The 14,778-nt window shown below is 36.1% G+C and overlaps 1 protein-coding gene across 1 annotated transcript in view; it reads right to left on the reverse strand.

The window, feature by feature from the left end:
- The window catches only part of LOC139608783 (alpha-tectorin-like), a 30,411-nt gene extending 16,055 nt beyond the window's left edge, over positions 1-14,356 (reverse strand). Inside the window, exons 1-3 of the mRNA XM_071462849.1 lie at positions 14,203-14,356; positions 13,672-13,743; positions 13,528-13,566 (exon numbers count right to left, since the gene is read on the reverse strand). Of these exons, the coding sequence (XP_071318950.1) occupies positions 13,528-13,566; positions 13,672-13,717 (85 nt within the window). The 5' untranslated portion in view covers positions 13,718-13,743; positions 14,203-14,356. The remainder of the gene's footprint in view (positions 1-13,527; positions 13,567-13,671; positions 13,744-14,202) is intronic.
- Positions 14,357-14,778: the final 422 nt, after the last annotated feature.

Here is a 14,778-nt window from a genome sequence, read left to right on the forward strand (position 1 = left end):
ATCATGAGCCAAAATGTCTGCAGTGAAAAGGGTCTATGTCAAAGGGCAATTTCACATCACCATGAGATCTTGTTTTGGATGAGTGTACTTTACAGTGTGTCAGTGTGACATGACAGCACAGGTTGGTGTGGTGTTAGGTCAACAGGGTACACTTCACACCACATCCAAGGTGCAACCAGAGTAGAATCAGAATCAGTAGAATCTGTACAATGAGCAGCCAACTACTTGGCTTACAGCTAAGAAACTACTGCCCCTAGTGTCAACGTGTGGTATCTCTACAAACTCCACACCCTTAGCTTTTGTTGTGCTATATCAATATTAACAAAGTAACATTAAGCATTGGCAGGGTAAATGGCATGTAAATTGTCAACTATTATGACAGAATTTATGTACAACGCATATTGTGCTGTCAGTTCATAGTAACTATACTCACATATATTCACATCTGCTTCGTACATGTCAAATTCATGTGTACAGCACACATATTTTACATTTTTAAAATAGGAGAAATGAATGGAAATTTGACTTGACAGAAGCTGCAGCTAACAAAATCCTGGTGTAAAAACTGCTTTGAGCTACTGATTTTGACATGATTGTTGGACCTGCCTGTGAAAAGCATGAACAAACAAAAACTACCAGGTTATCAAAACGTCAACTTACCTCCAGACTGTGGGACTGTAGACTGAGGAGTCATCGTACCTGTGTAAGAAAGTTGATAAATGTAATTGGACAAAAATCTGAGAATTTTAACACCAATAAACAAAGGTTAGTTAGTTATCAACAAAAATAATCTGTTTCTTCTTTCAATCCATCATACTGGCCAGTCAGAGCAGACCTTTTTTCCAGCATACATTTTGGCATGTCTTAACACAAAAAGCATAGATGCGATTGAAAACATCAGAAATGACTGAATTTTATGTAGGTAAGTTAGTTCCAGGGTTTATATTGTAAAATTAGTTTGACCTCTGCTTTTATTTTATCATGAGCCAAAATGTCTGCAGTGAAAAGGGTCTATGTCAAAGGGCAATTTCACATCACCATGAGATCTTGTTTTGGATGAGTGTACTTTACAGTGTGTCAGTGTGACATGACAGCACAGGTGGGTGTGGTGTTAGGTCAACAGGGTACATTTCACACCACATCCAAGGTGCAACCAGAGTAGAATCAGAATCAGTAGAATCTGTACAATGAGCAGCCAACTACTTGGCTTACAGCTAAGAAACTACTGCCCCTAGTGTCAACGTGTGGTATCTCTACAAACTCCACACCCTTAGCTTTTGTTGTGCTATATCAATATTAACAAAGTAACATTAAGCATTGGCAGGGTAAATGGCATGTAAATTGTCAACTATTATGACAGAATTTATGTACAACGCATATTGTGCTGTCAGTTCATAGTAACTATACTCACATATATTCACATCTGCTTCGTACATGTCAAATTCATGTGTACAGCACACATATTTTACATTTTTAAAAAGGGATAAATGAATTGAAATTTGACTTGACAGAAGCTGCAGCTAACAAAATCCTGGTGTAAAAACCGCTTTGAGCTACTGATTTTGACGTGATTGTTGGACCTGCCTGTGAAAAGCATGAACAAACAAAAACTACCAGGTTATCAAAGCGTCAACTTACCTCCAGACTGTGGGACTGTAGACTGAGGAGTCATCGTACCTGTGTAAGAAAGTTGATAAATGTAATTGGACAAAAATCTGAGAATTTTAACACCAATAAACAAATGTTAGTGAGTTATCAACAAAAATAAAAGGGAATTTAATTGGATATGATTTAATCCTATAATATCTGTTTCTTCTTTCAATGCAGCGTACTGGCCAGTCAGAGGAGACCTTTTTTCCAGCATACATTTTGGCATGTCTTAACACAAAAAGCACAGATGTGACTGAAAACATCAGAAATGACTGCATGTTATTATGACAGAATTTATGTACAACGCATATTGTGCTGTCAGTTCATAGTAACTATACTCACATATATTCACATCTGCTTCATACATGTCAAATTCATGTGTACAGCACACATATTTTACATTTTTAAAATAGGAGAAATGAATGGAAATTTGACTTGACAGAAGCTGCAGCTAACAAAATCCTGGTGTAAAAACTGCTTTGAGCTACTGATTTTGACATGATTGTTGGACCTGCCTGTGAAAAGCATGAACAAACAAAAACTACCAGGTTATCAAAACGTCAACTTACCTCCAGACTGTGGGACTGTAGACTGAGGAGTCATCGTACCTGTGTAAGAAAGTTGATAAATGTAATTGGACAAAAATCTGAGAATTTTAACACCAATAAACAAAGGTTAGTTAGTTATCAACAAAAATTATCTGTTTCTTCTTTCAATCCATCATACTGGCCAGTCAGAGCAGACCTTTTTTCCAGCATACATTTTGGCATGTCTTAACACAAAAAGCATAGATGCGATTGAAAACATCAGAAATGACTGAATTTTATGTAGGTAAGTTAGTTCCAGGGTTTATATTGTAAAATTAGTTTGACCTCTGCTTTTATTTTATCATGAGCCAAAATGTCTGCAGTGAAAAGGGTCTATGTCAAAGGGCAATTTCACATCATCATGAGATCTTGTTTTGGATGAGTGTACTTTACAGTGTGTCAGTGTGACATGACAGCACAGGTGGGTGTGGTGTTAGGTCAACAGGGTACACTTCATACCACATCCAAGATGCAACCAGAGTAGAATCAGAATCAGTAGAATCTGTACAATGAGCAGCCAACTACTTGGCTTACAGCTAAGAAACTACTGCCCCTAGTGTCAACGTGTGGTATCTCTACAAACTCCACAACCTTAGCTTTTGTTGTGCTATATCAATATTAACAAAGTAACATTAAGCATTGGCAGGGTAAATGGCATGTAAATTGTCAACTATTATGACAGAATTTATGTACAACGCATATTGTGCTGTCAGTTCATAGTAACTATACTCACATATATTCACATCTGCTTCGTACATGTCAAATTCATGTGTACAGCACACATATTTTACATTTTTAAAATAGGAGAAATGAATGGCAATTTGACTTGACAGAAGCTGCAGCTAACAAAATCCTGGTGTAAAAACTGCTTTGAGCTACTGATTTTGACATGATTGTTGGACCTGCCTGTGAAAAGCATGAACAAACAAAAACTACCAGGTTATCAAAACGTCAACTTACCTCCAGACTGTGGGACTGTAGACTGAGGAGTCATCGTACCTGTGTAAGAAAGTTGATAAATGTAATTGGACAAAAATCTGAGAATTTTAACACCAATAAACAAAGGTTAGTTAGTTATTAACAAAAATAAAAGGGAATTTAATTGGATATGATTTAATCCTATAATATATGTTTCTTCTTTCAATCCAGCGTACTGGCCAGTCAGAGCAGACCTTTTTTCCAGCATACATTTTGGCATGTCTTAACACAAAAAGCACAGATGTGACTGAAAACATCAGAAATGACTGCATGTTATTATGACAGAATTTATGTACAACGCATATTGTGCTGTCAGTTCATAGTAACTATACTCACATATATTCACATCTGCTTCATACATGTCAAATTCATGTGTACAGCACACATATTTTACATTTTTAAAAGGGATAAATGAATGGAAATTTGACTTGACAGAAGCTGCAGCTAACAAAATCCTGGTGTAAAAACTGCTTTGAGCTACTGATTTTGACATGATTGTTGGACCTGCCTGTGAAAAGCATGAACAAACAAAAACTACCAGGTTATCAAAACGTCAACTTACCTCCAGACTGTGGGACTGTAGACTGAGGAGTCATCGTACCTGTGTAAGAAAGTTGATAAATGTAATTGGACAAAAATCTGAGAATTTTAACACCAATAAACAAAGGTTAGTTAGTTATCAACAAAAATAATCTGTTTCTTCTTTCAATCCATCATACTGGCCAGTCAGAGCAGACCTTTTTTCCAGCATACATTTTGGCATGTTTTAACACAAAAAGCATAGATGCGATTGAAAACATCAGAAATGACTGAATTTTATGTAGGTAAGTTAGTTCCAGGGTTTATATTGTAAAATTAGTTTGACCTCTGCTTTTATTTTATCATGAGCCAAAATGTCTGCAGTGAAAAGGGTCTATGTCAAAGGGCAATTTCACATCACCATGAGATCTTGTTTTGGATGAGTGTACTTTACAGTGTGTCAGTGTGACATGACAGCACAGGTGGGTGTGGTGTTAGGTCAACAGGGTACACTTCACACCACATCCAAGGTGCAACCAGAGTAGAATCAGAATCAGTAGAATCTGTACAATGAGCAGCCAACTACTTGGCTTACAGCTAAGAAACTACTGCCCCTAGTGTCAACGTGTGGTATCTCTACAAACTCCACACCCTTAGCTTTTGTTGTGCTATATCAATATTAACAAAGTAACATTAAGCATTGGCAGGGTAAATGGCATGTAAATTGTCAACTATTATGACAGAATTTATGTACAACGCATATTGTGCTGTCAGTTCATAGTAACTATACTCACATATATTCACATCTGCTTCGTACATGTCAAATTCATGTGTACAGCACACATATTTTACATTTTTAAAATAGGAGAAATGAATGGCAATTTGACTTGACAGAAGCTGCAGCTAACAAAATCCTGGTGTAAAAACTGCTTTGAGCTACTGATTTTGACATGATTGTTGGACCTGCCTGTGAAAAGCATGAACAAACAAAAACTACCAGGTTATCAAAACGTCAACTTACCTCCAGACTGTGGGACTGTAGACTGAGGAGTCATCGTACCTGTGTAAGAAAGTTGATAAATGTAATTGGACAAAAATCTGAGAATTTTAACACCAATAAACAAAGGTTAGTTAGTTATTAACAAAAATAAAAGGGAATTTAATTGGATATGATTTAATCCTATAATATATGTTTCTTCTTTCAATCCAGCGTACTGGCCAGTCAGAGCAGACCTTTTTTCCAGCATACATTTTGGCATGTCTTAACACAAAAAGCACAGATGTGACTGAAAACATCAGAAATGACTGCATGTTATTATGACAGAATTTATGTACAACGCATATTGTGCTGTCAGTTCATAGTAACTATACTCACATATATTCACATCTGCTTCATACATGTCAAATTCATGTGTACAGCACACATATTTTACATTTTTAAAATAGGAGAAATGAATGGAAATTTGACTTGACAGAAGCTGCAGCTAACAAAATCCTGGTGTAAAAACTGCTTTGAGCTACTGATTTTGACATGATTGTTGGACCTGCCTGTGAAAAGCATGAACAAACAAAAACTACCAGGTTATCAAAACGTCAACTTACCTCCAGACTGTGGGACTGTAGACTGAGGAGTCATCGTACCTGTGTAAGAAAGTTGATAAATGTAATTGGACAAAAATCTGAGAATTTTAACACCAATAAACAAAGGTTAGTTAGTTATCAACAAAAATTATCTGTTTCTTCTTTCAATCCATCATACTGGCCAGTCAGAGCAGACCTTTTTTCCAGCATACATTTTGGCATGTCTTAACACAAAAAGCATAGATGCGATTGAAAACATCAGAAATGACTGAATTTTATGTAGGTAAGTTAGTTCCAGGGTTTATATTGTAAAATTAGTTTGACCTCTGCTTTTATTTTATCATGAGCCAAAATGTCTGCAGTGAAAAGGGTCTATGTCAAAGGGCAATTTCACATCACCATGAGATCTTGTTTTGGATGAGTGTACTTTACAGTGTGTCAGTGTGACATGACAGCACAGGTGGGTGTGGTGTTAGGTCAACAGGGTACACTTCACACCACATCCAAGGTGCAACCAGAGTAGAATCAGAATCAGTAGAATCTGTACAATGAGCAGCCAACTACTTGGCTTACAGCTAAGAAACTACTGCCCCTAGTGTCAACGTGTGGTATCTCTACAAACTCCACACCCTTAGCTTTTGTTGTGCTATATCAATATTAACAAAGTAACATTAAGCATTGGCAGGGTAAATGGCATGTAAATTGTCAACTATTATGACAGAATTTATGTACAACGCATATTGTGCTGTCAGTTCATAGTAACTATACTCACATATATTCACATCTGCTTCGTACATGTCAAATTCATGTGTACAGCACACATATTTTACATTTTTAAAATAGGAGAAATGAATGGCAATTTGACTTGACAGAAGCTGCAGCCAACAAAATCCTGGTGTAAAAACTGCTTTGAGCTACTGATTTTGACATGATTGTTGGACCTGCCTGTGAAAAGCATGAACAAACAAAAACTACCAGGTTATCAAAGTGTCAACTTACCTGCAGACTGTGGGACTGTAGACTGAGGAGTCATCGTACCTGTGTAAGAAAGCTGATAAATATAATTGGACAAAAATCTGAGAATTTTAACACCAATAAACAAAGGTTAGTTAGTTATTAACAAAAATAAAAGGGAATTTAATTGGATATGATTTAATCCTATAATATATGTTTCTTCTTTCAATCCAGCGTACTGGCCAGTCAGAGCAGACCTTTTTTCCAGCATACATTTTGGCATGTCTTAACACAAAAAGCACAGATGTGACTGAAAACATCAGAAATGACTGCATGTTATTATGACAGAATTTATGTACAATGCATATTGTGCTGTCAGTTCATAGTAACTATACTCACATATATTCACATCTGCTTCGTACATGTCAAATTCATGTGTACAGCACACATATTTTACATTTTTAAAAAGGGATAAATGAATTGAAATTTGACTTGACAGAAGCTGCAGCCAACAAAATCCTGGTGTAAAAACTGCTTTGAGCTACTGATTTTGACATGATTGTTGGACCTGCCTGTGAAAAGCATGAACAAACAAAAACTACCAGGTTATCAAAACGTCAACTTACCTCCAGACTGTGGGACTGTAGACTGAGGAGTCATCGTACCTGTGTAAGAAAGTTGATAAATATAATTGGACAAAAATCTGAGAATTTTAACACCAATAAACAAAGGTTAGTTAGTTATCAACAAAAATAATCTGTTTCTTCTTTCAATCCATCATACTGGCCTGTCAGAGCAGACCTTTTTTCCAGCATACATTTTGGCATGTTTTAACACAAAAAGCATAGATGCGATTGAAAACATCAGAAATGACTGAATTTTATGTAGGTAAGTTAGTTCCAGGGTTTATATTGTAAAATTAGTTTGACCTCTGCTTTTATTTTATCATGAGCCAAAATGTCTGCAGTGAAAAGGGTCTATGTCAAAGGGCAATTTCACATCACCATGAGATCTTGTTTTGGATGAGTGTACTTTACAGTGTGTCAGTGTGACATGACAGCACAGGTTGGTGTGGTGTTAGGTCAACAGGGTACACTTCACACCACATCCAAGGTGCAACCAGAGTAGAATCAGAATCAGTAGAATCTGTACAATGAGCAGCCAACTACTTGGCTTACAGCTAAGAAACTACTGCCCCTAGTGTCAACGTGTGGTATCTCTACAAACTCCACACCCTTAGCTTTTGTTGTGCTATATCAATATTAACAAAGTAACATTAAGCATTGGCAGGGTAAATGGCATGTAAATTGTCAACTATTATGACAGAATTTATGTACAACGCATATTGTGCTGTCAGTTCATAGTAACTATACTCACATATATTCACATCTGCTTCGTACATGTCAAATTCATGTGTACAGCACACATATTTTACATTTTTAAAATAGGAGAAATGAATGGAAATTTGACTTGACAGAAGCTGCAGCTAACAAAATCCTGGTGTAAAAACTGCTTTGAGCTACTGATTTTGACATGATTGTTGGACCTGCCTGTGAAAAGCATGAACAAACAAAAACTACCAGGTTATCAAAACGTCAACTTACCTCCAGACTGTGGGACTGTAGACTGAGGAGTCATCGTACCTGTGTAAGAAAGTTGATAAATGTAATTGGACAAAAATCTGAGAATTTTAACACCAATAAACAAAGGTTAGTTAGTTATCAACAAAAATAATCTGTTTCTTCTTTCAATCCATCATACTGGCCAGTCAGAGCAGACCTTTTTTCCAGCATACATTTTGGCATGTCTTAACACAAAAAGCATAGATGCGATTGAAAACATCAGAAATGACTGAATTTTATGTAGGTAAGTTAGTTCCAGGGTTTATATTGTAAAATTAGTTTGACCTCTGCTTTTATTTTATCATGAGCCAAAATGTCTGCAGTGAAAAGGGTCTATGTCAAAGGGCAATTTCACATCACCATGAGATCTTGTTTTGGATGAGTGTACTTTACAGTGTGTCAGTGTGACATGACAGCACAGGTGGGTGTGGTGTTAGGTCAACAGGGTACATTTCACACCACATCCAAGGTGCAACCAGAGTAGAATCAGAATCAGTAGAATCTGTACAATGAGCAGCCAACTACTTGGCTTACAGCTAAGAAACTACTGCCCCTAGTGTCAACGTGTGGTATCTCTACAAACTCCACACCCTTAGCTTTTGTTGTGCTATATCAATATTAACAAAGTAACATTAAGCATTGGCAGGGTAAATGGCATGTAAATTGTCAACTATTATGACAGAATTTATGTACAACGCATATTGTGCTGTCAGTTCATAGTAACTATACTCACATATATTCACATCTGCTTCGTACATGTCAAATTCATGTGTACAGCACACATATTTTACATTTTTAAAAAGGGATAAATGAATTGAAATTTGACTTGACAGAAGCTGCAGCTAACAAAATCCTGGTGTAAAAACCGCTTTGAGCTACTGATTTTGACGTGATTGTTGGACCTGCCTGTGAAAAGCATGAACAAACAAAAACTACCAGGTTATCAAAGCGTCAACTTACCTCCAGACTGTGGGACTGTAGACTGAGGAGTCATCGTACCTGTGTAAGAAAGTTGATAAATGTAATTGGACAAAAATCTGAGAATTTTAACACCAATAAACAAATGTTAGTGAGTTATCAACAAAAATAAAAGGGAATTTAATTGGATATGATTTAATCCTATAATATCTGTTTCTTCTTTCAATGCAGCGTACTGGCCAGTCAGAGGAGACCTTTTTTCCAGCATACATTTTGGCATGTCTTAACACAAAAAGCACAGATGTGACTGAAAACATCAGAAATGACTGCATGTTATTATGACAGAATTTATGTACAACGCATATTGTGCTGTCAGTTCATAGTAACTATACTCACATATATTCACATCTGCTTCGTACATGTCAAATTCATGTGTACAGCACACATATTTTACATTTTTAAAATAGGAGAAATGAATGGAAATTTGACTTGACAGAAGCTGCAGCTAACAAAATCCTGGTGTAAAAACTGCTTTGAGCTACTGATTTTGACATGATTGTTGGACCTGCCTGTGAAAAGCATGAACAAACAAAAACTACCAGGTTATCAAAACGTCAACTTACCTCCAGACTGTGGGACTGTAGACTGAGGAGTCATCGTACCTGTGTAAGAAAGTTGATAAATGTAATTGGACAAAAATCTGAGAATTTTAACACCAATAAACAAAGGTTAGTTAGTTATCAACAAAAATTATCTGTTTCTTCTTTCAATCCATCATACTGGCCAGTCAGAGCAGACCTTTTTTCCAGCATACATTTTGGCATGTCTTAACACAAAAAGCATAGATGCGATTGAAAACATCAGAAATGACTGCCTTTTATGTAGGTAAGTTAGTTCCAGGGTTTATATTGTAAAATTAGTTTGACCTCTGCTTTTATTTTATCATGAGCCAAAATGTCTGCAGTGAAAAGGGTCTATGTCAAAGGGCAATTTCACATCATCATGAGATCTTGTTTTGGATGAGTGTACTTTACAGTGTGTCAGTGTGACATGACAGCACAGGTGGGTGTGGTGTTAGGTCAACAGGGTACACTTCATACCACATCCAAGATGCAACCAGAGTAGAATCAGAATCAGTAGAATCTGTACAATGAGCAGCCAACTACTTGGCTTACAGCTAAGAAACTACTGCCCCTAGTGTCAACGTGTGGTATCTCTACAAACTCCACAACCTTAGCTTTTGTTGTGCTATATCAATATTAACAAAGTAACATTAAGCATTGGCAGGGTAAATGGCATGTAAATTGTCAACTATTATGACAGAATTTATGTACAACGCATATTGTGCTGTCAGTTCATAGTAACTATACTCACATATATTCACATCTGCTTCGTACATGTCAAATTCATGTGTACAGCACACATATTTTACATTTTTAAAATAGGAGAAATGAATGGCAATTTGACTTGACAGAAGCTGCAGCTAACAAAATCCTGGTGTAAAAACTGCTTTGAGCTACTGATTTTGACATGATTGTTGGACCTGCCTGTGAAAAGCATGAACAAACAAAAACTACCAGGTTATCAAAACGTCAACTTACCTCCAGACTGTGGGACTGTAGACTGAGGAGTCATCGTACCTGTGTAAGAAAGTTGATAAATGTAATTGGACAAAAATCTGAGAATTTTAACACCAATAAACAAAGGTTAGTTAGTTATTAACAAAAATAAAAGGGAATTTAATTGGATATGATTTAATCCTATAATATATGTTTCTTCTTTCAATCCAGCGTACTGGCCAGTCAGAGCAGACCTTTTTTCCAGCATACATTTTGGCATGTCTTAACACAAAAAGCACAGATGTGACTGAAAACATCAGAAATGACTGCATGTTATTATGACAGAATTTATGTACAACGCATATTGTGCTGTCAGTTCATAGTAACTATACTCACATATATTCACATCTGCTTCATACATGTCAAATTCATGTGTACAGCACACATATTTTACATTTTTAAAAGGGATAAATGAATGGAAATTTGACTTGACAGAAGCTGCAGCTAACAAAATCCTGGTGTAAAAACTGCTTTGAGCTACTGATTTTGACATGATTGTTGGACCTGCCTGTGAAAAGCATGAACAAACAAAAACTACCAGGTTATCAAAACGTCAACTTACCTCCAGACTGTGGGACTGTAGACTGAGGAGTCATCGTACCTGTGTAAGAAAGTTGATAAATGTAATTGGACAAAAATCTGAGAATTTTAACACCAATAAACAAAGGTTAGTTAGTTATCAACAAAAATAATCTGTTTCTTCTTTCAATCCATCATACTGGCCAGTCAGAGCAGACCTTTTTTCCAGCATACATTTTGGCATGTTTTAACACAAAAAGCATAGATGCGATTGAAAACATCAGAAATGACTGAATTTTATGTAGGTAAGTTAGTTCCAGGGTTTATATTGTAAAATTAGTTTGACCTCTGCTTTTATTTTATCATGAGCCAAAATGTCTGCAGTGAAAAGGGTCTATGTCAAAGGGCAATTTCACATCACCATGAGATCTTGTTTTGGATGAGTGTACTTTACAGTGTGTCAGTGTGACATGACAGCACAGGTGGGTGTGGTGTTAGGTCAACAGGGTACACTTCACACCACATCCAAGGTGCAACCAGAGTAGAATCAGAATCAGTAGAATCTGTACAATGAGCAGCCAACTACTTGGCTTACAGCTAAGAAACTACTGCCCCTAGTGTCAACGTGTGGTATCTCTACAAACTCCACACCCTTAGCTTTTGTTGTGCTATATCAATATTAACAAAGTAACATTAAGCATTGGCAGGGTAAATGGCATGTAAATTGTCAACTATTATGACAGAATTTATGTACAACGCATATTGTGCTGTCAGTTCATAGTAACTATACTCACATATATTCACATCTGCTTCGTACATGTCAAATTCATGTGTACAGCACACATATTTTACATTTTTAAAATAGGAGAAATGAATGGCAATTTGACTTGACAGAAGCTGCAGCTAACAAAATCCTGGTGTAAAAACTGCTTTGAGCTACTGATTTTGACATGATTGTTGGACCTGCCTGTGAAAAGCATGAACAAACAAAAACTACCAGGTTATCAAAACGTCAACTTACCTCCAGACTGTGGGACTGTAGACTGAGGAGTCATCGTACCTGTGTAAGAAAGTTGATAAATGTAATTGGACAAAAATCTGAGAATTTTAACACCAATAAACAAAGGTTAGTTAGTTATTAACAAAAATAAAAGGGAATTTAATTGGATATGATTTAATCCTATAATATATGTTTCTTCTTTCAATCCAGCGTACTGGCCAGTCAGAGCAGACCTTTTTTCCAGCATACATTTTGGCATGTCTTAACACAAAAAGCACAGATGTGACTGAAAACATCAGAAATGACTGCATGTTATTATGACAGAATTTATGTACAACGCATATTGTGCTGTCAGTTCATAGTAACTATACTCACATATATTCACATCTGCTTCATACATGTCAAATTCATGTGTACAGCACACATATTTTACATTTTTAAAATAGGAGAAATGAATGGAAATTTGACTTGACAGAAGCTGCAGCTAACAAAATCCTGGTGTAAAAACTGCTTTGAGCTACTGATTTTGACATGATTGTTGGACCTGCCTGTGAAAAGCATGAACAAACAAAAACTACCAGGTTATCAAAACGTCAACTTACCTCCAGACTGTGGGACTGTAGACTGAGGAGTCATCGTACCTGTGTAAGAAAGTTGATAAATGTAATTGGACAAAAATCTGAGAATTTTAACACCAATAAACAAAGGTTAGTTAGTTATCAACAAAAATTATCTGTTTCTTCTTTCAATCCATCATACTGGCCAGTCAGAGCAGACCTTTTTTCCAGCATACATTTTGGCATGTCTTAACACAAAAAGCATAGATGCGATTGAAAACATCAGAAATGACTGAATTTTATGTAGGTAAGTTAGTTCCAGGGTTTATATTGTAAAATTAGTTTGACCTCTGCTTTTATTTTATCATGAGCCAAAATGTCTGCAGTGAAAAGGGTCTATGTCAAAGGGCAATTTCACATCACCATGAGATCTTGTTTTGGATGAGTGTACTTTACAGTGTGTCAGTGTGACATGACAGCACAGGTGGGTGTGGTGTTAGGTCAACAGGGTACACTTCACACCACATCCAAGGTGCAACCAGAGTAGAATCAGAATCAGTAGAATCTGTACAATGAGCAGCCAACTACTTGGCTTACAGCTAAGAAACTACTGCCCCTAGTGTCAACGTGTGGTATCTCTACAAACTCCACACCCTTAGCTTTTGTTGTGCTATATCAATATTAACAAAGTAACATTAAGCATTGGCAGGGTAAATGGCATGTAAATTGTCAACTATTATGACAGAATTTATGTACAACGCATATTGTGCTGTCAGTTCATAGTAACTATACTCAAATATATTCACATCTGCTTCATACATGTCAAATTCATGTGTACAGCACACATATTTTACATTTTTAAAAAGGGATAAATGAATGGAAATTTGACTTGACAGAAGCTGCAGCTAACAAAATCCTGGTGTAAAAACTGCTTTGAGCTACTGATTTTGACATGATTGTTGGACCTGCCTGTGAAAAGCATGAACAAACAAAAACTACCAGGTTATCAAAACGTCAACTTACCTGCAGACTGTGTGACTGTAGACTGAGGAGTCACCGTACCTGTGTAAGAAAGTTCATAATACAGTTATATATAGTTATAACCAAAGGTTAGTTAGACAAAAATAAAAGGGAATTTAATTGGATATGATTTAATCAAATACTTACCTAACATCCCCAGGAGCATTACAGGCAAAAAGATTTGGCATCCCATTTTCCAAAGCTCCAAATTCCAAACTGCTGATCAAATATAATTAATAATGTAAGTACAAATTAGTACCACTACATCTTGCAGTGTTACAGAGTCATTTTACATTCTTAGATCCACGCATCACCCAGACCTGCACTAAAAAACGAATCACTTGTTCTTTGGCTCATAGCGTTATTATTTAAGTCATATTTCAAACTCATATCATAACTCATATTACTGTCAAATAGGATTTAAAATATTACCATTTATGTTTCTGAGGTAATAATTGTAATAAAAATACAATTTTGACAATGGCAGATGAAGATATCTGTTTAACCAAATGTTCCTTATTTGATTAAATTCATTGTCATTGCAAAATTGAAATTCTCATTTAAAAGTTATTGCCTAAATTCATTTGAAATTAAGCACCACTTTGTAATGAAATACTATCATGATGAAACACATTGATTGGAAATAATGTTTCACATTATAATTAATTAATTAATTACCTGCTCAAATGTGATGGTTTTGTTCTTTTATCTCTCATCCATGTGAGACAGCGGGGCTGCAAACAAGGCTTTATATGGTGATAGCTGGCACAGTCCCATAAACCTGTGGTCTGACCAGTTACAGGTGTGTCGCATGGATAAAATCTCATTGCTTCCCCATAGCAAGTGAACCAAACACTCCATTGTTCACAAAGAATAATGAAGATTAACAGACTGGGTTTAACAGAGAAGTAATATCGATGCCAAAGCATTGCGTGCTTGAAAACTATCCAGTAGCTTTCCTATAAAACGTAGTAAATATAACAAAACCAAAATATGAACTACATTTTTGCAACATCTATCATCTCCCACGTTATCTATCTGATGAGTTATCAGGATATCTCATAAAGGGCTGGTTTGCTTAGATTGCAAAAGAACATATTTTCTCACTCTTTTGGTGTAGTCAGATCTAGATAGTTTCAGTTTAATGGTCAAGTTTTGAAATATCCATCTCTAAGACCTCTGCCTTAATCTTTTACTTTTCAAAATTCAAAACATAAAAAAGATATTTAAAAGAATTCAATTTTCCAGAAACAG

The sequence above is a fragment of the Trachinotus anak genome, unplaced genomic scaffold, assembly GCF_046630095.1.
Source record: "Trachinotus anak isolate AG129_WGS33_773 ecotype Australia unplaced genomic scaffold, CSIRO_AGI_Tana_v1 ptg000025l, whole genome shotgun sequence".
Taxonomy (NCBI): Eukaryota; Metazoa; Chordata; class Actinopteri; order Carangiformes; family Carangidae; genus Trachinotus; species Trachinotus anak.